This window comes from Leuciscus leuciscus, assembly GCF_965113295.1.
Source record: "Leuciscus leuciscus genome assembly, chromosome: 17".
NCBI classification, from domain to species: Eukaryota; Metazoa; Chordata; class Actinopteri; order Cypriniformes; family Leuciscidae; genus Leuciscus; species Leuciscus leuciscus.
In genome coordinates this window covers 20,153,034-20,180,820 of record NC_138741.1, presented here as the reverse complement: position 1 = coordinate 20,180,820, position 27,787 = coordinate 20,153,034, and the positions used below count along the sequence as shown (strand labels likewise).

Sequence of the window (27,787 nt, the reverse complement as noted above, 5' to 3'; positions counted from 1 at the left end):
AGTAAAAAGTATAACGTTACCTATAATAATGGAAACGCAAGGAAATAGGCAAGTCAACATTTATAAGTCATCTTTACTACGAGCTGAAAAAGGCAATGGTGTTACAAAATGTTATATTATTATGTTATAATAGTTGCTGGCGCAAATGCAGATGATTATACACCAAAACGTCGAATTCGCTCAAACCGGCTCACCTAGGGCAGAATACATTAGTAGACGTGTAGGTAGTTAGCTTTGCATGGATGATTGACGTCTCACGCAACCTATGGGAACGCAATTACGATAGTGTCAATGGCCAATAAACAGGCGGGATTTAAGCCCGCCCACCTTCTTCTCCAGTTGACATAGGGGTGTGTCTCAAAGCCAGTGAACAGTGCGCGTAAAGTCCTTCTCCACCGCACCAAGTTGTGCACAAGTCAGGGGTCCAGCAGTTTCATTCTTTGCTTTTTAAACGCATTGACAACATGTCCAAACCTCTATCCGATCAGGAAAAGCGCAAGCAGATCAGTGTTCGTGGTATAGCTGGACTGGGGGATGTTGCCGAAATCAAAAAGAGCTTCAACAGGCATCTTCACTTCACCCTAGTGAAGGACCGCAATGTGGCCACCCCGCGGGATTATTACTTCGCCCTGGCACACACGGTGCGGGATCACCTGGTGGGCCGCTGGATCCGCACTCAGCAGTATTACTATGAGAAAGACCCGAAGGTACGGATCTCTTCCTCCTCTTGCAGCGAGGAAGTGGCATGTTTGTGCACTAGTGGGATAAGTTACATGAAATGCTTTTAATGTGGCATTAATGTTTACGAATTTAAACATTTTGTTAAATGCATTTGGCAAATTTGGGCCTCTATAATTGCATTACTGCAGAATTGCACACTGCTGTATCAAGTGGCTTCTTTTGTTCAAATTAAGTGCACAAACCATAATCATATTCATACTAAGTGCATTGTAAATGTTAGTGAATATGACCTGGACAGTCATTTCCTCATTTATTGTGAGTCAGTCATTAATTTCACTGTTTTCTGGGGAGAGTTAAAGGCCTGTATTTGTTTCCTCAGCTTGGTGTTCTTTGCATTGGCCATCCATTGACATGAGGTCAGCTGTTAAAAAAGTGTGATCTGTTCCTTAGGTCGTCATTAATTAAGTATTTTGCAACCACTTATTCTCTGTGCTCACTAGGACAAGTACAGATTGCAGTATACTGTCAAACCCAGTTGAAGATAATAGGTTTTATTTAATGCATTGACATGGTCCATGTGCAGCATCACTTGTGGCTATTAATAGACAACTATTACCTGGGTGCTTAATGAGTTGGGAGGTCATGATGGGTTTTTTTGGAGAGTAACTAGGAGAAAGTGCTTCTTTTCTTAATCTTTTGTGGCTCCATTGATGTGGCTGTAAAGCTTATTGTGACTTGTTTGTTGATGAACATGGAATCTAACCATGTATTTTGAATTAAAGCAGCATTACATGGTAATTTTCTGTACTTTAGGTCTTTTGGAAATCATTTATTTATTGAATGTTCCTGTTCTGGGCTTGACAGCTTTCCAGAGATGTGTGTGTCCTTTGAGCCAGTAATGAAAGCCTGTGTTTTCCCTCCTGTCTAGATATCTCTTAATGGAAGCAGATAGCTTTATATGGTTGAGCACACCAATATGTGAAGCATTTCCAGGAACTTCACTCTCGTCAAGCACTACGCTTGTTGAAGTTCAGACCCTTGGAAAACAGTAAAACACTGTCACTTTATTTAAACCCACAGTATGCACTATGCAGTGATTAAGCCCCATCTCAGCATGTTAAACTGAAGCATGCATTTATTTATTTATTTATTACTGTGGTATTTAGATGTTGTTCAATGTGTATTTGAGGCCTTCAGCAGTCTGTAAACTTCTCCCAGGGGCAGACATCTAATGAATGAACACTTATGAAAAGTTGATACCAAGCCAACAAGGTCAAACGTTGTACTTCAGTAACAGAGAGTATAAGTAGGCAGTAAACCATATAAAAAGTGTGAAAATACAAGCTTACACTGACTGCAAAAAATCATTTTAAAGTGATTTATTTTTCTAAGAGTTGATTTAATTCAAACTATTTTAACATATATGTCTGTGGAGAATACACATTTCCTGTTTTCAAATATTTTTTAGAAAATATTTAAATAAATGTTATAATATTGGAGTAAATTCATATAATATAAACAGCCAATTTGAGGGAAAAAAACAACATATTGCTTGACCTTTTGTTTCAGTTCAAGTTCATATACTGAGTATTAAGTGTTATAAGATAGTATAATGTTATAATTTTATCAGACAGTAAAATGTTGCATCTTCTTATTACTGTAAGCTTGTATTGTCACATCTTTTCTATGGTCTTCTGCCTACATGATCTGCTAGTTCAGATGTCTCTGTGCAGATGCAGTGAGGTTTTATTTGTGTGTTTTTTGTTGCAGCGCATCCACTATCTGTCTCTGGAGTTCTACATGGGCAGAACTCTACAGAACACCATGATAAATCTTGGGCTGCAGAATACCTGTGATGAGGCCATCTACCAGGTGAAATGCATCACTGACATAGCAAACTTAATGCTCTTGTAAAGCATTTGTTACTGAATTGCAGAACTTTCCCAGAGCTCTGTTACTTAAACATCCTGAAACTTTAGAAACAGCTGTTGTTTTTCCCCTGCTCACCCACAGAGCGCTCATGGGGGATGTAGACCAGTTGCCACAGGCTTGCAAAACTCTTAGTCTAAACCCTTCCTTGTTTGAATGAGAGAACATGGAAATTGCCGAAACATTAAACTGCACGAAATTTGCATAATCGGTTGAAATTGTGTTGCCCAATGTGATTTTCTTTTTTATATATTTTTTTTAACATGAAATCTAAAATCTATTGACCTTCAGCTTGGCCTGGATTTGGAAGAATTAGAGGAGATTGAGGAGGATGCAGGGCTGGGAAACGGAGGGCTCGGGCGTCTTGCAGGTACCTACATTTAAAACTCCCTACATCCTAGTACAAGTCCCCGACATATTGGACGTTTGATGTCTGCTTTCTCTCTCAGCTTGTTTCCTGGACTCAATGGCATCTCTGGGTTTGGCGGCATATGGTTATGGCATTCGTTATGAGTTTGGGATCTTCAATCAGAAGATCACCAGTGGCTGGCAGGTAAACCAAAACTGAAAAATAGTATTTATAATGGTAATTTTCAGTATATGTTTACCATTGCATTTCATTTTATTTAGTTAGTAGATCAAATACTGAAAATATGAATACACTTTTTTTTTCTTTTTTTTTTTTTTTTTTTTTTTAGGTTGAGGAAGCTGACGATTGGCTTCGTTATGGTAACCCTTGGGAGAAGGCCCGTCCCGAGTACATGCTTCCTGTGCATTTCTATGGCCGAGTGGAGCATACTCATGAGGGACCAAAGTGGGTTGACACTCAGGTCAGTCAGTGATAATCTAGTGGGATATCAGGGGGAAAACATAGCTATAGAAAAAAACAACTTCAACCACATTCACTGTCATTCAAAAGAATGTCATATTTCTGAAAGAAGTCTGTTATGCTCATGGCTTCATTGATTTGAACAAAAATACAGTAAAACAGTAATATTATTTCTAATTATTATACAAATATTTTCATAAATAAAATGATTACAATAAAAAATAACATATTCTTATGGCAAAGCAAAATTTTCAGCAACATTTCCAGTCTTCGGTGTCACATGATCCTTCAGAAATCATTCTAATATGCTGATTTGGTGCTCAAGAATCATTTTTTATTAATATCAATGTTGAAAACAGTTGTGCTGCCTAATAAGTTTGGAAACCGTTATACATGTTTTTTTAAATAGAAAGGTAAAAAGAACATAATTTATTTAAAATATATTTTTTTTGTAACACTTGATTAAATTAATGCGTCCTTCATTTCTTTTAACAAAAACAAAAACTTACTGAGCTTTTGAATGTTACTGTAATTGTGGATAAATAGGATGGCAAAATTAAAGTCAGTTCATGTCTATATTTTACTGTAGCGCTCTGTCTTGTCTTCGGCAGGTGGTGCTTGCAATGCCTTATGACACTCCTGTGCCTGGTTATAAAAACAACACTGTGAATACTATGAGACTGTGGTCTGCCAAAGCTCCTAATGATTTCAACCTGCAAGAATGTGAGTCAACACAATGATCAGCTCACATGATAAGCAGTCTGAGCTCCAGTATAACACATTTATGGTTTGGTTCTACTTTTGGCTGAATCGCTGAAATTAAGTGAGCTTCTCTGTCCTGGTTTGTTTGGAGGATTCCAGGTGAGCTTTGTGTGAGCTTAGATTATTACATGCTTGATATTTCCAGTTGCTTGCAGTATTATTGAAATAGTCTTTTATATTACTGTTAGTTTGATTGATTCGACACTTACCTTCTCAGTTTAGTTTATATGAAAGTGAACTTGTTTCCTGGGAGAATGGTTTCTGTGTAGAATACTAAATATAGGCCTCTTCACCAGAGCAATGCATCAGCAGCACAGAAACAGGAGAGCAGCTGGCAACAGGCCAGCGTTACCCATAGATACGCCTGCTTTTGAGAGCGTCCTTCATGATTGTAGGGCCTCTGAGCTCTACAGTCAATGTCTCATTCTATATTAGACACATACTCGTAAGGTTTATTAAGGTTTATACATGCATACAATGAACACACACACACACACACACACACACACACACACACACGCACACACTAGTACTGTCAATCGATTAAAAAATGAACTAATTATTCACCATTTTTTTTGTAATTAATCAAGATGAATTGCAACTAATTTTAAAATTTCACATTTAATCTCCAAATTAATGTAGAAACAACATAAAGACAGTAGCCTGAGTTTTAAATATTTGTTTAAGGCTAGTATCACCGATACCAATACTGCTACTGATCCCTCGATAAAATTGATTTTCCCCCATCAATTTTAGCTATTAATTATAGCCATTCAGCATTACAGTATAATTAAAAGCTATACATTTTAACATTTATTAGGCTTTAAAAAATATAACACCTTTTAATTTAAGTGAACTTAAAACAATCTTCACATAAACCCATTATAATAAATGTCACATTTACCTGCCCTATATATATATATATATATTAGGGCTCAGTTTTTTCTATTGGCCCAGTCAGACCAGTTCAGATTTTTACTTGCCCTGCTGTTGTTTTTGACCCATGTGTAACCTTGTAAACAGTGCTTTAAGATTTTCGGGTAGGTCTAACAGGTAGGATATATACAAATTTAATAAAGTTATCAAACACTTCACAGCCTTCACTGCGTAAATTATAAATTAAATATCGATTAATCCTTATTAAAGCTACAAAAGTTATTCAGCCAAGAGCAGCGAGTGATTCTTTGATTATCATTAACCTGATGACAGACAGCAGTGGGTTTATTAGGCTGCTGTCACTTTTAAGACATACCATACAGTATATGACGCGCATCCCATTTTCTCCCAACTCTTAAAGATAATTTCATTTAACTCATTTAAGACTGTGCTTGTGAGGAATACTCTACAAAACAGGCATTTTAGCATGTCATTTTTTAAATGCTCTCTCTTAATTTTAGTCAATGTGGGAGATTACATCCAGGCTGTATTGGACCGAAACCTGGCAGAGAACATCTCCCGGGTGCTCTACCCCAATGACAATGTACGTACACTCACTTTTCAGTGCTATACAACTCTTGCTAAGGATACCTGATGGTCTGATGGACAGAATGGAGAGGGAGAGGGAGAATTTGAACGTGATATGCGTTATGTTACTAACAAACATTGACAATCATATGTGTGTAAATTTAAACTGTGCTGGTATGCAAAATAAGCTTTAGCTGACTGGCATGAGCAGATTTCAGCAGAGAAAACTCTTATCTTATGCAACAGTGCCACTGACATGTGTAATACATTGAGGAAGGAAGTATGAAAATGGAAGACTGATATGTTCTGAGCAACAGTGGTTCTATGTGTCATGATACATTAGTGTATATTGTTTTTATTCACACAACTACTAAACTAAGAAAGAACAATGCTTGGTTATTCTGTCCAAAAAACTGACAGTAAATGGAATGTTTTGCTGTTTGTAAAACTTTCAGTGTGTCTGTATTTAATATTGTATGTGCATGTGTTAGTTTTTCGAAGGGAAGGAGCTCCGTTTAAAGCAGGAGTACTTTGTGGTGGCTGCTACTCTGCAGGACATCATCAGACGCTTTAAATCTTCCAAGTTTGGCTGCAGGGATCCCGTGCGCACCTCTTTTGAGGCTTTCCCTGAAAAGGTTATATGACATGAAATACATTAATTGACTGAATTTTCAGTCACAAATGTAAAAACAGCAAAGGTTTTTGCTCTCACGAAGAATAACGGTTTCAAAACCACTCTCTCAGGTGGCGATTCAACTGAATGATACTCATCCGGCTTTGGCGATTCCTGAACTCATGAGAATCCTGGTGGATATAGAGCAGCTGGACTGGGAAAAGGTGTGATGTTCAGGCTGTCAAACTGGGTTTTAAGATAATTCCTTCACAGCTGTTTTGTTGTTCAGCATTTGTATTTTTCTGCCTAGTCATGTTGACATGAGTAATAGACAAAGTTTTGCTAATATATTGATTGTAAAGTATTGTTCATTCAGCCAGACTCTTTTTAAATACAATTTTCTTGGAAGTTATTTTATTATTTTATTCATTTTGTTATTTTATTTATAATTTAACTTTCCAAAATCTGCATTAAAGTGCGTATGTGTGTATGTAGGCGTGGGAGGTTACCACAAAGACGTGTGCGTACACAAACCACACGGTGTTACCCGAGGCTCTGGAGCGCTGGCCTGTCTACATGTTTGAGAAGCTTCTGCCACGACACCTGCAGATCGTCTATGAGATCAACCGGCGGCATCTGGATGTGAGGACACACACATACACTAACTCAAGATCATCATAGTTATTTCTGGCTGGTCTGATGGACTCTCTGTTGTAGAGAATTGCTGCGCTGTATCCAGGCGACCATGATCGTTTGCGCAGGATGTCTCTGGTCGAGGAGGGCGATCCAAAGAGGATCAACATGGCTCACCTTTGTGTGGTCGGGTCACACGCCGTCAACGGAGTTGCACGGATTCACTCGGACATTGTCAAAACCACTGTGTGAGTAGAGTGCGTAAGTCTATTTACACAAATATTTGACAGCGAATGAATTATTTCCAGGGAGCCATGGAAGCATTTTTATTTTAATGCTATTTAGGTCATGTGTGTATTGACATTAAGTACTTTTGATATAGTTACATTTAGAACTTGCAGAAATTAATTTATTTTTTAAACTGGTTTAAGATTTAAGGACTTTTGTGACGTTGAGCCGGAGAAGTTTCAGAACAAGACAAACGGCATCACACCTCGGCGCTGGCTGCTGCTCTGCAACCCTGGCCTGGCTGACATCATCGCTGAGGTGACATCAACTTATTCATGCAGTTGGTGTAAAGTTGTGTAGTATTTTATTTAAAATGTTATTTATTTTATTTTATCCAGCTCTTGCTCGCTCTACCCCCACAGTTTTTTTTTTTTTTTCTGTCCCTCACTATCTTTCCCTTTCAGAAAATTGGCGAGGACTTCCTGACGGATCTGTTCCAACTAAGAAAACTTTTGGACTTCATCAATGATGAAATGTTCATTCGGGATGTGGCTAAAGTGAAGCAGGTCTACTTTTAAATTTATTTATTTTATTTTTATTTTATTATAATTAAAGACATATCTTCTTCGATTTTGATATTTATAATGTACAGGAGTCTTTTTCAAAATTTTAAAAGACAGAAGAATTAAAAAAAGAAAGAGAAGTTTTGGCTTCATGTTTAAATACAATTTTTTTTTTGTTTTTTTTTTTTGTCATTTTTAGGAGAATAAGCAGAAGTTTGCAGCTTATCTGGAGAATGAGTACAAAGTAAAGATAAACCCTGAGTCCATCTTTGACATCCATGTCAAAAGAATCCATGAGTACAAGAGACAACTGCTCAACTGCCTTCATGTCATCACTCTATACAACAGTACGGAAATACACAAAGAAAAACACAGCAATATATTCAAGATAGAAGATCAGTGCTTGAACACTGCCACCTGTCTGAGCACTGATGAACTGACCAAAGAGAACATTGCACTTTTTGTTTTTGTTTTATCATAATTATATCTAGATACTTTGTAAAAATAGATCAAATTAATGAATGATTTAATGAGTAATTTTCATAAATTATTTTATTCTGCACTTTTCTAGGGATCAAGAAAGAACCAAACAAGAAGTTTGTTCCCAGGACCGTAATGATTGGAGGAAAGGTATGTGAATAATAAAAATAAAATTATATATATATATATATATATATATATATATATATATATATATATATATATATATATTAGGGCTGTCAAAAGATTAATCGCAATTAATCGCATCCAAAATAAAAGTTTGTGTTTAAATAATATATGTGTGTACTGTGTATAATTATTTTGTATATATAAATACACACACATGCATGTATATATTTAAGAAATATTTGCATACATATACTGTATATATTTATAGATCATTTATAATATAAATATATATTTTTTATACATAAATAACACATTTTTCTTAAATATATACATGCATGTGTGTGTGTATTTCTAGATACAAATTTAATTATACACAGTACACACACATATATTATTTAAACACAAACTTTTATTTTGGATGCGATTAATCTTTTGACAGCCCTAAAAAAAAAAATATATATATATATATATATATATATATATATATATATATATATATATAATTCAAGGGATTCTGAATAATAGTATGTGAACATAATCAAACTTTGCTGAAATGCTGGGGAAAAAAAAAAAGAAAAAAAAACATAAAACCAAGGTGAAAACTTAATATATATTTTTGTCTCCCCCAGCCCTCAACAACTATTGATTTATTAAAGAACATATTGTTTGTGAAACTTCTGGAATCAGTAAAATAATTATCTTAATATATTGACACTCCCAGTTTCTGTTAAAAAGTTTGAAAACAAGCAGCTCGAAAATTGTGTTGGACTCTGGGGGCCTTCAAAGTCAAAAAGGTTGAGAACCACAAAGAGTCCAGTGCTAAAAGGCTTTTTTCTCTGATCCTGCACTGCCTCCTGCAGGCGGCACCAGGCTATCACATGGCAAAGATTATCATTAAACTGATCACCTCAGTGGGGGAGGTGGTTAACCATGATCCTGTGGTGGGAGACAGACTGAAGGTCATTTTCCTGGAGAACTATAGAGTCTCATTAGCTGAGAAAGGTGAGTAAACGCATTAACAACTGTTGATGGATAGCCATAAAAATATCAGATTAGATATTTGTCAAGATAATCTAATAATTATTTTGTTAAAGTTGCATCATAGTTATTTTATTTATTGGATGTCATAGATTATAATGGAATTTGAATTTGTCATGTGCTTTGCTCTTCAGTGATCCCCGCTGCCGACCTGTCCGAGCAGATCTCCACGGCGGGCACTGAAGCCTCCGGGACGGGAAACATGAAGTTCATGCTTAACGGCGCTCTGACCATCGGCACCATGGACGGCGCCAACGTGGAGATGGCAGAAGAAGCTGGAGAGGAAAACCTGTTCATCTTTGGCATGCGGGTCGAGGATGTGGAGGCCATGGACAAAAAGGGGTGAGAAAGAGTGAATAGATATAAACCGAATAAGAGAGAGAATCATAGGTCTAGATGGGAGGAATGATAAAGTCAAACACTTTACCATAAGGTTCTATTAGGTAATGCATTTGCTAAAATTACCTAATAATAAGCACTTCATTTGTTACAGTATTAATCTTTTCTAACATTAGTTATTAAAAGTATAACTGTTCATTGATAGTTCGTTACAGCTCTGGACCATTTAAAAATATGAACGAGTACAACTTTTGATTTTAATAGTGTATTAGTAAATTTGGAAGTTAACGTTAAGTAAGATTAATAAATGCATTAGAATTATTGTTCATTGTTAGGTCGTGGTAAGTAATGTAGTTAACTAATGTTAACCAATGAAACTTTGTAGTAAAGTGTTACCAAACATAAATGTAATTTCCTGATTGTGACATTTGTGAAATTATTTTCTTCTGACTGGATTTGTTTTGTGATCACTGTTATTTTAGTGTTATTTATATAGGAGTGAATTAAGGGTGATTGGGATGGGTGAAATAGGATAGTATAACTATACAGAGATTATTTTAATGAGGGAAAAATGTAACCTTTTTTGCCGAGCCCTAGCTGTGAGACCTCGTTGTAAAAATTGTACAAACAAGAAGTTGACCCTCAAATGCATGAGGAAAATTACAAGCTTTTGCTAGTTTTCGTAATAAGGTCCTAAAATTGTCATAACTACTATTTTACACAAACCTTTGATGGAAACATGAATATGATGCTCTACTGCAACAAAATCATTAACAAATTCAGAATTGGGTTGTTTTTATTTAGTCACAATTTAGGTGGATGGGACGCCATGATTCTGGGTGATTGGGACAGTGCTTAAAGTGCTACCAAACTTGCAATAGAGGACCATTGTTTATACTCGAAATTGGTTTTTCCCAACCTCTTCATTTGTGCGACCCCTAATCATCCACAAATAATGGTCAAGAGCTAGCTGGATTATGCTTAACGTAAAAAAAACTAATTCTGAAAAGAAGGGTTTTGGCTTATTTACATAGAGTATGTCACGCATCATTTCACTATAATATAAACTTGTTACACAACTGTTTACACAAGGCGGAAATTCAAAAACCATCCCAATCACCTTTGATTCACCCCTGATATTATAGTGTTTATACAAAAATTTTGGTTATTTATTTTAGTTATGTGATTTTTTTTTTATTTAATTTTTTTTATGCTTTTTTTGGTTTTTACATATTTACTTTTTCATGAGTTCATCTTTTTCAAGTTTTTCATCTAATATTTATCATCTATTTGATTTCAGCTTTATATCAGTGACTGAAAAACAACTTTTAATAGTTAAAGTTTGAGTCTACAATAACATCACTGTTTGTGATCTAGATACAATGCCAGTGAATACTATGAGCGTCTTCCTGAACTCAAACAGGTGATGGATCAAATCAGCACTGGGTTCTTCAGCCCCAAAGAGCCGGAACTCTTCAAAGACATTGTCAACATGCTCATGAATCATGACAGGTGGGCAGCAAAGAGTGCACTTGTCTGAATGTAATTTATTGCTTCACTCCTTCTTTGAAATAGTTTGCATTTTCTGGTGTCTTTTATGTATGTTCTGTATGTTATATATTTTATGTATGTATGTATGATCACTTTTTTTTCTCATTTGTAGGAGGTGTCTGACTTCTGTTGTTTTTCTCTCTCAGGTTCAAGGTTTTTGCAGACTATGAATCATATATCAGTAGTCAAGAAAAAGTTAATGAACTCTACAAGGTGAGTTTGGATGATCTACCAATATGGGTTTTTCAATGGCTATTTCATAATTTGAACATTTAAATATTTTTTTCTGTTTGATCTATATTAAACCTATAATTACTGTATATCATTTTAAACTGCATTTTTAATATGTTATAAACTATAATTATATAAAATATCTGAGAACAGAAAATGTTTTTGTAATTGACACAAGTGGGCGCCTAACACTCCTGTTAATTGTTAGCTGATGGTCATAATCTGAAAATGACCATTTATTGGCTGATTGATCTACTTGGAGTTTAAATGTGTCTTCCACTGCTCAAAATGTAGAACTGATTTTTGAGAAATAGTTGTATGGGCAAAACTGCTTGTTTCCCAAAAGCAACTTTTTTTTAAAGCTTTGTTCATTCATTATAAGTAAAATTCCCCACTCTTTATTTTTATTTTTATTTTTAATCAGAACCCAAAAGAATGGACCAAAACAGTGATCAGGAACATTGCTGCTTCTGGAAAGTTCTCCAGTGACCGCACCATCACGGAGTACGCCCGTGAGATCTGGGGAGTGGAGCCGTCGGACGTCAAGATCCCGCCACCTAATGAACCACTGGAATGAGGGAGCAGGGAACACTGGGTCTGCTTGCCTGTTCCTCAACCATTCCCAGTGTGTTGGTGTGCCTTCAGGTTTCTCTCACTATGCATAACACCATATTGAACCCCTTTGAATTTCACGACTGTAGTGTACCCCCAATATACACACAAACTAACCCCTCCATGTGCACTTACACTGTAGTATATTTAAAATCACTGTTACTTTCACTTGCCCATACTCCATTTTCATGAATTCGGTTATGCCAATTCAATTTGTTGCTCATCTGAGACTAATTTATTGAAGCTTCATTTAGTTAGAGCTTAGTCTAGCTTCAGTTTACAGCTGTATTGATGCATGTGTAAATTCTCAATTTTGGTGCATTCCTTGTATCACTTTTAAGGTTGGCCATTCTGACTGATTATAACAGAGATGCCAAGACTATAGTTCTGTACCTGTTTTATGTATTTCAGGAAATGAAATCAGCAACTGGAAAACATTGGAGACCTAACTATCATTTGCATCCTGGACTATTTCTTAGTAGCTTCAGGAAATATTTGATCATCAGCCCCCTTTAGTTTGTTTAAATTCAGTAGAATTAGTCTCCCTGCCCTAAAATACAGTATATAACCAGTCAGAAACAACCATCTCAAAAGTGGCAAACGGCAGTAATGACTGAATTATCTTTTTATTCAAGCTTTCTGACACAGGTTAAAGGGTGCCTTGTGTGCATACTGTGCAATATTAACAACAATAATGTAAATATTTCATAAAACAATGAGAATAGAGGATATATGGCAGCTGGCTGATGTAAACTCACAGGAATCCATCAAATAGTACATTATATTTTCTATTTTGTCAGGGTGAGCCGATGTCAATTTGTGCTCTATTTTGCATAGTATTACCAAGTGATGATATGTTTGCACTAATGTATCTGTAGCTTGAACTATGACCCTTTTCATAAAGCAAATTCTGACTTTTTTCAGCTCTTAACAGCATTTCAGATTCCAGACTGTCATTTGAATGTATGCTTATGGATGTCATCTTTGAACATTCACACTTGTACTGAGGCCTTGTTTTCTTTTTCTTCTTTTTTTTTTACACAAGTACTGTAAGGAAATTACCTTGTTAACAAATAATAAAATAAATAAAAACAGTATGCTGTTGACTAAAATGACTAAACAAGGCAATTCCAATTGTAAGTTGGAGAATCTGTTCATTGTTGTAAAGATTGAAGGCTGTTGTCTTGTTAACGCCACATTCATATCACTCAGTATAGTAATGAATGGCTTGAACAGGTGTCGGGTAAGGTAAAAGTGAACACCTGAATGAGGCATGGCCTAAACCTGATACATAAAAATAAAAAGAAAAGAAACTAACCCCAGGCTTCCCTGTAGTATAACTAGTTTACCTGGATTTGAGTATGTCCCTGTCTATTAAAATTGTTCACATTGTGGTTTATATGTACACTCACCTAAAGGATTATTAGGAACACCAGTTCAATTTCTCATTAATGCAATTATCTAATCAACCAAACACATGGCAGTTGCTTCAATGCATTTAGGGGTGTGGTCCTGGTCAAGACAATCTCCTGAACTCCAAACTGAATGTCAGAATGGGAAAGAAAGGTGATTTAAGCAATTTTGAGCGTGGCATGGTTGTTGGTGCCAGACGGGCCGGTCTGAGTATTTCACAATCTGCTCAGTTACTGGGATTTTCACGCACAACCATTTCTAGGGTTTACAAAGAATGGTGTGAAAAGGGAAAAACATCCAGTATGCGGCAGTCCTGTGGGCGAAAATGCCTTGTTGATGCTAGAGGTCAGAGGAGAATGGGCCGACTGATTCAAGCTGATAGAAGAGCAACTTTGAATGAAATAACCACTCGTTACAACCGAGGTATGCAGCAAAGCATTTGTGAAGCCACAACACGCACAACCTTGAGGCGGATGGGCTACAACAGGAAATCATCTCCACTACAAATAGGAAAAAGAGGCTACAATTTGCACGAGCTCACCAAAATTGGACAGTTGAAGACTGGAAAAATGTTGCCTGGTCTGATGAGTCTCGATTTCTGTTGAGACATTCAGATGGTAGAGTCAGAATTTGGCGTAAACAGAATGAGAACATGGATCCATCATGCCTTGTTACCACTGTGCAGGCTGGTGGTGGTGGTGTAATGGTGTGGGGGATGTTTTCTTGGCACACTTTAGGCCCCTTAGTGCCAATTGGGCATCGTTTAAATGCCACGGCCTACCTGAGCATTGTTTCTGACCATGTCCATCCCTTTATGACCACCATGTACCCATCCTCTGATGGCTACTTCCAGCAGGATAATGCACCATGTCACAAAGCTCGAATCATTTCAAATTGGTTTCTTGAACATGACAATGAGTTCACTGTACTAAAATGGCCCCCACAGTCACCAGATCTCAACCCAATAGAGCATCTTTGGGATGTGGTGGAACGGGAGCTTCGTGCCCTGGATGTGCATCCCACAAATCTCCATCAACTGCAAGATGCTATCCTATCAATATGGGCCAACATTTCTAAAGAATGCTTTCAGCACCTTGTTGAATCAATGCCACGTAGAATTAAGGCAGTTCTGAAGGCGAAAGGGGGTCAAACACAGTATTAGTATGGTGTTCCTAATAATCCTTTAGGTGAGTGTATATGCATGTGTGTTCTGCTACATGGAAAAAAAAGTCAGTCAGTGAGGTACTTAAAAAAAAAAAAATGCCGTCCTGGGATTCAGTATAAAAGTTTTAAAAATAGTGGATATCAGAACACAAACCTAATTCTTTTCCAGTCCTTTATTGTTTACAAACAAACATACTGTACTTACATCTGTGCATGTGTCCAGTAAGGTTTAGCAGCTTAGAAGAAAACAAACATTGTAAACCACGCATGATATAGTCTGCAAAAAGTAACAGTTGCTGTTGAAATAACTGGGCAGTATTTCATTTCATTACAAAAAATTATTTTAAAATATAAGTGTTCAATTCAAATATGCAAAGTTTGGTCAACATCAACGAAGACGACAGAATAAAATCTGTGTTCAGAGCAGTGACATCCAAATATACAGTGGTCCATTTTTACATTCTAACAAAACAGGATACATAATTAAGTGACTTCATTTATACCTCTATATAGTTTGTTTTTGGTCTTACATACAGTATGGTTGTCTTTCGGCTTTAGATACGATTATTGCACTTCTCTAGGACCTGGTGGTCTTGCTAAAACTTGATCATTTCTACATAATCCTTCGCAAATTAAGAGATTTTGGTTGTTTTGCTTTCAGTGTATCAGTCCATCATGAGCCCACACTGGCAGAAGAAAACAAAAAATATTGGGATGCAATTTCTTTCTGAGAGTAACATTGACTGTTCAAACAGAGCCTCGAGATGATCCAAGCTTTCATGCACACATGACCTTCCTATCATTACCAGCCCCAAAAATATCTGACAAATATAACCTGACACACAGAGCAACAATACAGCAGATCTCGATTTTCAAAAGGCCTGTATTACAGTGAAATTAACTTGTGTTCACAGATAAGAATTATCAGATGGTCAGTGCACACTGGGAAGAAAATATGTTCATCAAATATACATGACAAGATGTCAGAGCAAATCAAAGATATGTGTCGTTATTGCTCAAAATTTTATAGAGTCAATATTAGAGAACACAACTATAAAACATTGGAAGATACACTAAAAGTGAAGTTTGGGTCAGAATGATCTTGTTAGAAAAAACATATATATTTTCAACTGTAAACAAAGTATACTACTGTTCAAAAGTTTTGGTTCAGAATGATCTTTTCTATTGAAAGAAGTTAGCAAGTCATTAAGGAGGCATTAAATTGATCAAAAGTGACAAATGTTACAAAAGATTTCAAAAAAACAACTTGCAAAAAAATATCATTGGTTACACAATATTAAGCAGCACAACTGTTTTCAACACTGAGAATAAGAAATGCAGCAAATCAGCATATTAGAATGATTTCTGAAAGATCATGTGACACTGAAGACTGCAGTAATGATGCTGAAAATTCAGATTTGCATCACAGGAATAAATTATATTTTAAAAATATGTTGTAATATTATGCAATATAATATATTGTAATACAGGGTTCCTACACATTTTCCATAAAAAAACATAAAAGGTGCATACAACACTATTTTCAGTACTATATTTGATATACAGTACAGTCATCTATAATTTGAATTTTTAATCGGTTTTCTAGAAGTGATAACGTGTGCTGGCATGATGAGAAGAAACCGAAAGTGCTTAATAACTGACACAGTTTGATACTGTAAATGTGGTTTGATGTGGCACGACCACCAAACAGCAAAGTACAGTCTGAGTTAAATGATCATTTGATCCTTCATCTGTTGCTGGTTTGAGTCGCATTCTTTTAATGAGCTTATGGCAAAGATAGTTTTGTGTAATGAAAATGTGCGCCTTAAATTCATTGTCATGTTAGACAATCACTAAATGATCAATATTGCCGTGAAACCGCTCTGCTTGTATAAGTTTAGAAATTCTTAATTTTATATTTTTCCAGACTTTTCCAGACTTGGAAAATACTCTAACCAAATCCCAATCTCCAAACTGCATAGGAACCCTTTCACAATTTGACTGTTTTTACTGTATTTTTAGTCAAATAAATATAGCCTTGGAGAACATAAGAGAAAAACTTACTGACCCTAAACTTTTGAACAGTAGTGTACATCAGTGAGTTGCTGATTTATATAAAGTTTTTTTTTTGGCTCTATATAATAAAGGGGAGGGCATGAATTGAATGTAATATTAATAAAAATAAGTTATCAAGATTTGTCACTAGGATTTTTGATTTGGGTATCCAACATATTATGGTAACAAGGAATTAATGTTTTTAATAAATAATTTTTTGGAATGTGCAAAGTGAGTATAAACACCAAAGAAAATATATAACCCACATAACGAAGAAAAGAAAATGATTTTGCATACAGTTTTTTCTATTGAGAGTGCAACAATCTTTTTTTCCAGTAACTTGCATGCAAACTAGCATAGAAAAACCAAATGCATTAAAATGATGAAACATTGGGAATTTGGGGAGGAAAATGTCATGTCAAAAGCTCATTCAGTTCTGATTGCAGTTAGGTTGCATATGTACCAAGCAAACATTACAGCATAAACACAATACACAATAAACCCCATAAAAAAGTCACAGAGTTTTAATGCCAAGGCAGCACAAAAATCTGCACTTTAAAATCATTCAGGAGACGCATCATTTAAATGGGAAGAAACAAAAAAGAAAGAAGACATTTTATTGTACATAATTCAAGTTCAACCTAAAACAACTCGCTGTTCACATTGAGTGGATTTCAGGTCCATGATATTGTTAATAAGTCGGTTATTGTACGTTCATAAAAACAAAACAGTGAATCGCAGTCAGCAAGCACTGACGGTGACATTATTATAGCAAGTTGTCCTGATTCGTCCCTTTGACCTTGATCCTTGTGTGGTCTTCTCAGTGCCATCGTTAAAACTTCATCTGTACTTCTTTCCTTTGAAGAGGCTCGATGACTTAAGCATTAATTTCAGTGCATATTTGCATATTATTTTGCATACTTTGTGCTCCAGCAGCCCCTTCAGATCTGTTACCATGACAACATGAGGCAGTGAAACAAATCACTCTCTCAAAGATGATAACTTTCTCCCTCCGTAGGTTGTGTTAACAAAGGAATGCAAAAGGAACCGGTGCATCTTCAGTCCATGCTTGTGTGTGTGTGCACATGTACACATGATGTACACAGTGCGGATAATGTACATTGTGTGTGTGTTTAACTGACAGTGTGTGAGAGAGGGCAGTCAGGTAAAATGATCTTGACTACATGTGAGGAAGCGTCGCACTGAGAAAATCACTGAGACAGAGAGACAAAGAGAACAAAAACACATTAGATTTCTCAAAATCTAATAGAAATAAAACTGGGACCGTTTCTTGACCGGGATTTGCTACAGTTGCAGAAATGCTATTAACTAAACAAAAATATACATTTAAATCAATATAAATTACATTAAATGTATCTATAAAAACACTGATAAATATGTACAAGAATATGTATAATAGAATACACAAATATATATAAAAGTATAGAAGGATTCTGATGCTTTAGCCACACTTCAGTGTCATATATAAAGATAGATAGCAAAATATTTCACAGAAGAATTGTAATGTTTTCAATTATAAAACCATAGATTTACAGTTAAATTTAGACAAATTGATCTAATTTGTCCAGAAAACATAACCTTTGGAGTCGGACTAGTCTAGTTGAAAAAATTGTAATTGACAGTAATTGAAAAAGAAAACATGTCCATGAAAGGTAGTTAGTTCTTGGGAAAAGTCTTGCAGACTTTAACTAATACATAAAGTTTAAGAGTTGTCTCAGTGTCCAAATATATTCAGGTGTATTTAATATATAATTAATAATAATAAAAAAAGTGAACAAATTAAAATAACACTTAACTCAACTTAAAAAAGAATCAGTCATTCAATTATGAACTCAATTTAATACATTTAGAAAACTAAAGGTTATAACTTAAATCTCAGGCTATCTCAAATAAATAATTTTGTCACAGCGGTTCAGTTGACTGAATGTTTGAGAACCCCACCTCTAGTGTTTACTAAAGAAATGTAAAGGTCTGTCTCCCTAAAGAAATCATTACCAATAACCCCATCTCAAATCAAACCAGATCTGTTTGTTGGTTCAGTTCCAGCACAAACTGGAACAGAGCGGAATGAGAGTGATTTATGTATGTCTGAATTACTATTGCCTCGGCTGTTGGTCAGGGACCTGGAGCAGAATGTCAAAATTACACCACCTGGCACAATCCTAAAAATAGCTTGTATTCACACCCAAAAAATAAGATTAATGTTGCTGAACTGTTTTGTCAGCACCGAGCTCTGGGAAAAAGTACAGATGGCAGCAGTTTGTAAAGTGTACAGTACATACCTGAGTATATTTGGTAGCTGTGGGCTCTTGTAGATGAACTTGTGTCTGTATCCCAGAGCGCTGGAGAATGGGATGAACTGAACCTTATGTCCATTCAGACTCTTACTCTGAGCCGCCAAATCATACAGCTGTGGATAAACAGAGAGAACGCATCTTTCAAACAAATGTATTAGCAGGTACTATTTTATATTATTACTGTTGTTGTTATTAATACTAATAATGATTATATTATATTAATTCTATTTTTATAATATAATTATTATTATATATAAAATAATAATATAAATATATAATAATATATTGTTTTATTATTATTATTATTATTATTACAGAGAACAGACCATCTTAAAAAAACAAATACATTAGCAGCTACCATAATATATTATTATTGTTGTATAATAATTATAATAATATTATTAATAACCAGTGTTATTTTAGTTAATGGTTTTAGTTAACTATAATAACCCTACATCAAACAGCTATAAGTAACACTGTGGTTGTGTTCTATATAGTATAATAATGTTAGTTAATTTAAAAAAAGAAACAAATTGAGACCAATGGTTTATAATGAAGATATATTTAGGTTAAGGTTATTTCTGAACAAAACAAAACCTATTTTTACTGCAACTTTATTTGGTATATGATTTTTTTTTTTGACATGTAACATGTTGTTTAATACACATCCTCACATGTATATAGCAAAACTTGAGCCTGAGAAATATGGCAGATAAAAGTTTAAAAAAAAAATACTATCAGACATGCCATATGTGCTTTTAAAAGCAGAAATTAGGTTTAATCATAACAAGTGATCAAAATTATTTGAATCCAAGTATAATGAGCATATCTCATCCAATCAGAATTTAGAGTCTGAACTTTCCATTCTACAGTTTTAAAGGGATATTTCACCACTGGAAAGATTAATGTGTATTTAAATTGGGTATTTTATGTAGTAGAAATGTGAAATTATTTTAGAAGTTGGTGCCTTCTACACTGAGAAAAGCCAGAAAATGTATTTTTGGCTCATGTTGATGAAAGACAACAACTCCCAGAATGCACTTGCTTCGCTGCCCTACGAGGCCACTCCCAAGCCATGCCTAGCGGTTACAGAGGGCAGTATCGGAAGAAATTATACAACTAGGTTACTTGTTGACTCGAAACTGAAAAGACGCCGTTTTAACGTGAGATCCCACCCCCTATGGGCGGGACGAAAACATGCGGAACTAGCTCCTACTACTGGTTGTAGTCTCTATAGTCTCTGGCCAAAAAAGCATCAGATGACGCAAAATGACGCTTTTTGCATCATCTGAGGTTTTTTCCCAGACACACAAAACAGAAATATCTCGTCTCAGGGGGACATGAGGGAGGGAATACTTCTGGGTTTCTACTAATACAAAGCTTAATGCTAATCGGTGAAGTATCCCTTTAAATGAACCCCCGTCATTGTTTAACGTTGATACTTTACCTTCTTTCCCAGCTGGAAGGGTACGACTGTGTCATCTTCTGCATGCAGGATCAGAACCGGACAGGATATGTGCTTGACACTAAGAGACAGACAGACACATTTTCAGGTGTTTGAAATACTCCAAAGTACTCAAAAGAGGTACAACCTTATAGGGATTTCATAGGGCTTGTGTTATTACAGCTTGGGAACTTGCACTGGAGGTCTGTGTAATTAATTCCATGCTCACTGCATCTATGTCAGAAGAATCAATGGTCACATGGGGCTGAATACTAAAGTGCTCTCTTTACAGTATACAAGCATTCACATTAAGTCTGTTTCTAAAACAAATTCTCAGAGGAAGATGAAGCCTCCAGCATGTAAAATGCTACAGAACAGAGAGCCGAGATTATTATCTCAACACAGCTGTGAGGACACAGTGATGTGTAAACACTCAACAGTTTCCCTTGGTGGACACAGGGTAAACAAACTATCACACTTAAACTTACAGAGAAACAAACAAAATAGAAGACAAGAAGAACCTACTTCTCATCACTGGCAAATCGAATGTCATTTGCAGTAATTGAATCCAGGAAGAACCAGTCAAAGCCTGGTAGATATCTGTAAACCTGTTACACATTTATAATAAATGAACATATATCAATGTCCAAGGTCAGTTCTGCTTTTATTCATGGCACAAAGGCAATACATGATACTTTGAGAGTGAACAGGAACTTGATTTCTCACCATAGAGAAGGGATGGCTCTTGGCTTCCTCTCTGATATTGGTAAAGGGCGACTCTAAAATCAGCGAGTCAGGGGGCGTTCCTATAAACACAGAGGAAGGAAGTCTGCATAATTCCTTCAAGTTTTGTAACAGCGGCTCAAATACAGGCTTATGTAACTTAAAGACTTGAAGTGCTTGTCGATTACATAAGTTCACTCTTAATCTAGTCAGTGCCTATTAAAGCTTGTCTATTTCTGAAACGTCAAATCAGAGTCGCAGCTTCCTAACTGACAAGAAATAAAGAAATTATATTCCTAAACTCTTGTTGGCGATCAGGGCACTTCAATTTACATTCATCGTTCTTTATGTGAGCCAATTATAATTATTATTAAATAATATTAACAAATGTTTTAGACTCAAATTTGACATTTAGGGTTTCCACACTTTCTGACCAATGCTTTTCCAGAATTAGCCATCACTTTTACAGTCATTTGTGAGGATTGGAAGGATTTTGAAAATATCCTTGATATAGATCACACTCACTTAACAGTAAACTCTAGCCAAATAAATACTTTAGAAGCATATTGAGAAAATTTTACACTTTTGTTTAAAATGTTTTTGAAAGAAGTCTCTTTTGCTCACCAAAGATGAATTTATTTAATCAGAAATAGAAGTTGAGTAGAGTATAAAATCAGAAATAGATTAAAAACCTAATATTATTCCAATTTTAAAAAACTGTTTTCTATTTAATATATATAAAAAAAAAAAAAAAATGTATTCCTGTGATTCAAAGCTGAATTTTCAGCATCATTACTCCAGTCTTCAGCGTCACAGGATCCTTCAGAAATCATTCTAATATGCTGATTTGCTGCTCAAGAAACATTTCTTGTTATTATCAATGTTGAAAACGGTTGTACCGCTTAATTTGTTTGTGGAAACTGTAGCTAATTTTTTTCAGGATTCTTTGATGACCAGAAAGTTCAAAAGAACAGTAATTTACTGAAATAGATTTTCTTTGTATCATCATAAATGTCTTTACTCTCACTTTTGATCAATTTAATGCCTCGTTGCTGAATAGAATTATTGATTGGCCCCAAACTTTTGAATAGCAGTGTATATTGACTCTAGAAATGTCCATGACCTTTTAAGATTGTATTCATTTCCACAACTTTTACAGCCCTGGAAATCACACTTTTGAATTTTCAATCATTTAATTTGGGAACATGTCTACAAGAATGTACTTGGCTCATGAATAATAATGAGGTGACATAGAATTCATCCCTTTATTCAATGTGATTTCTTTGAAGGTAGGTAAATGGGTGCTAGCCATTGAAGGATAAAGGTTCAACCGACTGTAACCAGCTGTCGGAAGTTTCTACTTGGTCTCAAATTGTAGTTTTACACTGCTGGCTATGGTTTGTTCTCAGTTCAACATTCCTGCCCATCAGTATACACAAACTAATGATCACGTACCCCTGTCACACAGCCGTCTCACTAGGTTAGTGGCCACTCTGGAAAAACAGGAATGTACAGCATCAGCAGCAGTTCAAATATGCCACAGGGAGTTACACAATCAATTCCTTTATGTCAAATGAATGCCAAAATATTATTCCAAGAACAAGAAGTTCCACTTCTAGAGAAAGGAACACTATCCACAGAGCTCTTTGAGATGGCTCCGGCGAGTTCATCTCACCCTGTGCCGAGTGAATGACCCCAGATGTGCAGGGGCTTCTGGCCAATCCGCTGCTTTATCCACTGGTAGAGGAAGAGGGCGTCTGACGTCATCCCTTTCTCTGAAGGGCTGCCCTCAGAGTCACCCCAACCTGCACAAACAAACAAAACCACACGGTGCTTCAATCCGGCACTGGGAATGGGATTCTGACTCAAATGATAGGATAATGCTTTAGAAATGACACCCAACATACCTCTATAATCGAATGTGACTACATGGTAGCCTAATGAACTAAGAACCTGCAGAGACAGGAAAAGAAAATGTCTGACATTACTCAAATAGACAAATGGATAAAAAAAAGGGTTCCTGCTCATTTTCCATAAAAAAATAAAAAAATAAAAAAAAATAAAAAAAAAATCCATACTTTTCCAGATTCAAATTTCCAGAACTTCTTTGTAGATTCTTCAGACCATTTTTAAAATGGAAAAAAAAAATCAAAAGGAAAAATTTCCTGATCATTTCCTCACTCCAAGGCCATCCAAAATGTATATGACTTTCTTTCACAGAGCAGGACCAAGGTGAGCATTTGTAGTTAAAAATTATATAATTGTTTATTTGTTTCTAAAAATGACTCATTATCTGGCTAGAGAAGACCCTTATTTGTCAGCTGGGGTTGTGTGGAGCCCTTTGAAGCTGCCTAAATACGGATTTTGAGACCGTCAGAAATGCTTTACGTTGGGTAACTTTCACTTGCATTAGATGGAGAAAAATCCTGGAATGGTTCCCTCCAAAACCTAAATTTGTCTTCAGCTGAGGAAAGAAAGTCATATACATCTTGGTTGGCATTGGGGTGAGTAAATACTCAGGAAATTTTCATTTTTGGGTGAACTATTCCTTTAAAATCCAGCTGTTAACATACTATTAGGTTGCCAAATAATTGCCGGAAGTATTAACTACTGTAGCTCAAACAAATCAATTAACACCAAACCCAGACATGTTCAATGCACAGCATTTTATTAAAACTGCAATGCTAAAACAGTGCAATGTTATTCATTTTTGTCATGTAAATTTAAATAACAGTAAACCTTTAACCCCTGCTGCAACAGAAGGAATGTTTATGTCCATTTACTTTGCTTCATTGGCTGTTAGATAAAGCATAAAAATACTTGTAAACACTGTTTAACAAATAATTACACTTCATTGTAACAACCAATCACAGTAGAGAGTCCCTCCAGCAGATCCAGCCTAGCACTGATCTTTTGGCAGCGCTCGCTGGCAGCCTGCTCTAAACGCCATGGGGAAAATAACTCTGCTTGTATGATCAATTTATTTGTAGAAATTATAATTTTTATATTTTAGAAAACTGAATAAGGGCAATAGTCTGGAAACACAAATATTTTCGATACTCATCCAAACCTAGAAATGACTTACATCAAAATACATACATTTTGACCCTCCAGACAGAGCTTTCGAATCTTAAATATACCGTTCAAAAATTTTGGGGCTGGTAATTTTTTTTTAATGTTTTTTTCAAAGATTTATCTGATAAAAAATACAGTAAAGCAGTAATATTGTGAAATGTTGATTTGATACTCAAGACACTTTTTTTGTTGACGTTGAAAACAGCTTTTTCCTGGAAATCATGATACTATTTTGTCAGAATTCATGGATGAATAGAAAGTTCAAAAGAACAGCCTTTACTTGAAATAGCAGTCTTTTGTAACATTACTGCCACTTTTTTCAATTTAATGCATCTTTGCTGAACAAAAGAATTAATTTCTTTGCAAAAAATCGAATTGACTGCAAACTTAATGGCGGTGAAAATTTAAGGCAATTGTTTTTTCGTTTTTTTACCTTGTAGAGCTGAACTCTGTGATCCCCTCCTCTGAAACACACACACACACACACACACACACACACACACACAAACATACTCAAGTAAAGTGACCAAACAACTGCATCTACTGAACTGCATTTGACAGAATCCTTATAAAGCCTGGAATACACTACATGACTTTTCAAATTTGAACAGATTTTAAAACATCCGGCATTTGCCGACTTTGTAAAATGATAACAGAAAAATGGGCGTCATACTATCATATTACATCATGTTCTGAACACAACAAACTCTCCTAGCAACAAGGTGCATGACAAATGAAAACAATATCTTAAAATATCAAACATGTTTGATTTCCTCCATATGGCTGGAATCATAGTCTAAAGCAAAAAATCTGAGTCTGTGCCCATCACACACAATACGATTTTCTGTGAAATCGGCAACTAGCATCGACGACTCTTGACTGTAAATTGTGAGAAAAATCTGGGCAAAAGCTGTATATTGTATTCCAGCCTTAAGGCCAATTCACATTGCACCGACAGCGAACAACACAGACAATCACCAGATTAAAGAACATCAATTCCACGACCCAACAAACATGTTCAATGAGCAAAAACAACAGCAACATATGCTGATGGGTAACACACACGGACCCGACAAAACCTGACAAACTGTTGGTGCAGTGTGAACTGGCCTTTAACGGACACTGAATCATTTTTGAGATTGAGTGGGCTTTAGAAAGTGGTGTTGATCCCGTGTCCCTGAGTGTTTGTTTACCTTGTTCCAGCATTACCATGGAGATACAGGATGACAGGGTGATTGGACTGGAAGCTTTTGTCGAACCATTCAGGATCTCTTGCCTGAGCCTCCCTCCACATCACTGTAGGTACTGTGTGCCTGAGACAGAGAAAGACAGAGAGAGAGAGAGAGAGAGAGAGAGAGAGAGAGAGAGAGAGAGAGAACATACAGCTGTTACAACACTGCTTCCTGCACTTGATATAGTGAATCACGTGCTACTTATTCAAAAGTTTAGGGTCGGTCAAATTTTTACTGTATTTGAAAGAAGTCTCTTATGCTCACTAAGGCTGCATTTATTTGATCAAAAATACAGTAAAAAAAGTAATATTATGAAATATTATTGCAGTATAAAATAAATATATTAAAATGTAATTTATTCCTGTGATCAAAGCTGAATTTTCAGCATCATTACTCCAGTCTTCAGTGTCACATGATCCTTCAGAAATCATTTGCTCAAGAAACTAGTATTATAGTTGTCAATGTTGAAAATATTTTTTTTTTCAGGATTCTTTGATGAACAGAAAATTCAAAAGAACAGCATTTATTTGAAAAACATATACATATACAACATTATAAATGTCTTTACTGTCACTTTTTGGATCAATTTAATGCATCCTTGTTGGATTATTCATTTCACGTATTAGTTTCTTTCAAAAATAACATTTCTTACTGACTCCAAACATAGTAGTGTACTCTTTCAGGACTTCACCAAGAATTTATTACAAAAGATTCTCCTATTCAAGATTGAATATGACCAGTACACAAATGAGCTTATTTACGGAGAGAAAACTAAAGCATCAGTGCCAGGAGGCTTATATGGCCCTTTCCAATGTTACTCAGTGAAAGTCAAACACACACATTCAGTCACACCCAATGGCCAGCAGCCACGGGCCCGTGCAGTCCTCTGTCACTACGGATTTACATACTTTGGGCCACAGGCTGCGTTTCAATAAGTGCGCCCTTCAGAAAGACAGCCATGGCCATAGGCAGAGAGAGAGAGAGGGGGACAGAAACTGTAGGGTAGAGAATGTGAGGACAGAGAGATAGCGAGTGGAGGTAAGCCAGGCTGTGTCTGTATTTTAGCCGTAGTCTGTGTTCTCACCACACTCCAATGTTGATTCCTTCCTCCGGCTGTAGGTAGAAGTTGTGAGTGTGATTCAAGCCCTGATCCTGTGGTCTCTTCAGATCTATAAAATACGGCACTCGCACTGAAAGAGAGTGAAACAGAGAGAAATCAGTCAATGTGAAGCTGATGCATTTCTCAGTTAAATAGGATATTCCATGGAAAAAAGAAACTAGGTCAGAATTATTTTTATTTTTTTATCCAACGGGAATTGATGGGATCTTGGAAAGTCTGCATCAGATACCAGAATGGAATCGTCAGTTGAAATCGAAATAAGTTTAAATAGTGTCAATTTTTATGTCATGTTGCCTTCAACATTTGACCACTGATATTTATACATCTCCAAGAATCTTCCGCATGGCTCAGTTAATATTAATGCACTTTAATTTTGTATTGTGTTACATAGCAGCAAATTTTGTTTGATAGATTTATCAATTTATCTAATAGACGTCAGTTTAATCTATGCTAGTACTTGTAGATTATTCAATCATAACAAACGTAATGTACACTATATTAAAAGTTTGGGGTTAGTACGATTTAAAAAAAAGAAATTAATACTCATATTTAGCAAGGATGCATAAAATTGATCAAAAGTGACAGTAAAGACATTTTTAATGTTACAAAAGATTTCAAATATTATTATTTTTATCTTTCTTTTTAATCAAAGAATCCTGGAAGTTTGATTTCCACAAAAATATTAAGCAGCACAACTGTTATCAACATCGATAAATATAAGACATCAGCATAATAGATCATGTGACACTGAAGACTGGAGTTATGATGCTGAAAATTCAGCTTTGCCTTGCCAACACAGGAATAAATTAAATTTTAAAAATTTATAAAATAGAAAAACTGTAAAAATATTTTAAAATATTACTGTTTTTCCTGTATATTTGATCAAATAAAAGGAGCCTTGGTGAGCATTAGAGACTTCTTTCAAAAACATAAAAAAAATCTTACTGACACCAAACATTCGATCAGTAGTGTACTTATAGGAGTCTTAAAGGTACAGAAGCCAAAAAAAAAAAAGTTCTTCATAAGAGTTTTACTCTACTGTATTTATAAAATTCCATACAAAGAACTGCTGATGAGATTTAAGATGAGTGAGTGAGTTTTAATTTTACACTCTCTTCAATAAAGACACATTTTGATGAAATAATAAATAATTATTGAACA

At 35.5% G+C, this 27,787-nt stretch overlaps 2 protein-coding genes across 2 annotated transcripts in view; one reads left to right on the top strand and one right to left on the bottom strand.

Annotated features, from left to right (window-relative positions):
• The first annotated feature begins 342 nt into the window (after positions 1-342).
• Positions 343-13,177, top strand: pygb (phosphorylase, glycogen; brain). The gene is made up of 20 exons (XM_082144097.1): positions 343-707; positions 2,452-2,553; positions 2,902-2,980; positions 3,060-3,163; positions 3,309-3,440; positions 4,051-4,162; positions 5,599-5,681; positions 6,157-6,300; positions 6,410-6,502; positions 6,774-6,920; positions 6,996-7,159; positions 7,343-7,457; positions 7,604-7,705; positions 7,902-8,049; positions 8,274-8,332; positions 9,172-9,313; positions 9,484-9,691; positions 11,066-11,200; positions 11,386-11,452; positions 11,895-13,177. Exons 1-20 carry the CDS (start codon positions 465-467, stop codon positions 12,045-12,047), a joined length of 2,532 nt encoding a protein of 843 aa, XP_082000223.1. The 5' UTR covers positions 343-464; the 3' UTR covers positions 12,048-13,177.
• A 1,640-nt stretch (positions 13,178-14,817) lies between these two features.
• The window catches only part of abhd12 (abhydrolase domain containing 12, lysophospholipase), a 28,737-nt gene continuing 15,767 nt past the window's right edge, over positions 14,818-27,787 (bottom strand). The window contains exons 4-14 of the mRNA XM_082144162.1: positions 26,591-26,696; positions 25,468-25,587; positions 24,708-24,738; positions 23,107-23,152; positions 22,875-23,004; positions 22,655-22,692; positions 21,203-21,282; positions 21,002-21,084; positions 20,480-20,558; positions 19,018-19,145; positions 14,818-17,928 (exon numbers count right to left, since the gene is read on the bottom strand). Of these exons, the coding sequence (XP_082000288.1) occupies positions 17,895-17,928; positions 19,018-19,145; positions 20,480-20,558; positions 21,002-21,084; positions 21,203-21,282; positions 22,655-22,692; positions 22,875-23,004; positions 23,107-23,152; positions 24,708-24,738; positions 25,468-25,587; positions 26,591-26,696 (875 nt within the window). The 3' untranslated portion in view covers positions 14,818-17,894. The remainder of the gene's footprint in view (positions 17,929-19,017; positions 19,146-20,479; positions 20,559-21,001; positions 21,085-21,202; positions 21,283-22,654; positions 22,693-22,874; positions 23,005-23,106; positions 23,153-24,707; positions 24,739-25,467; positions 25,588-26,590; positions 26,697-27,787) is intronic.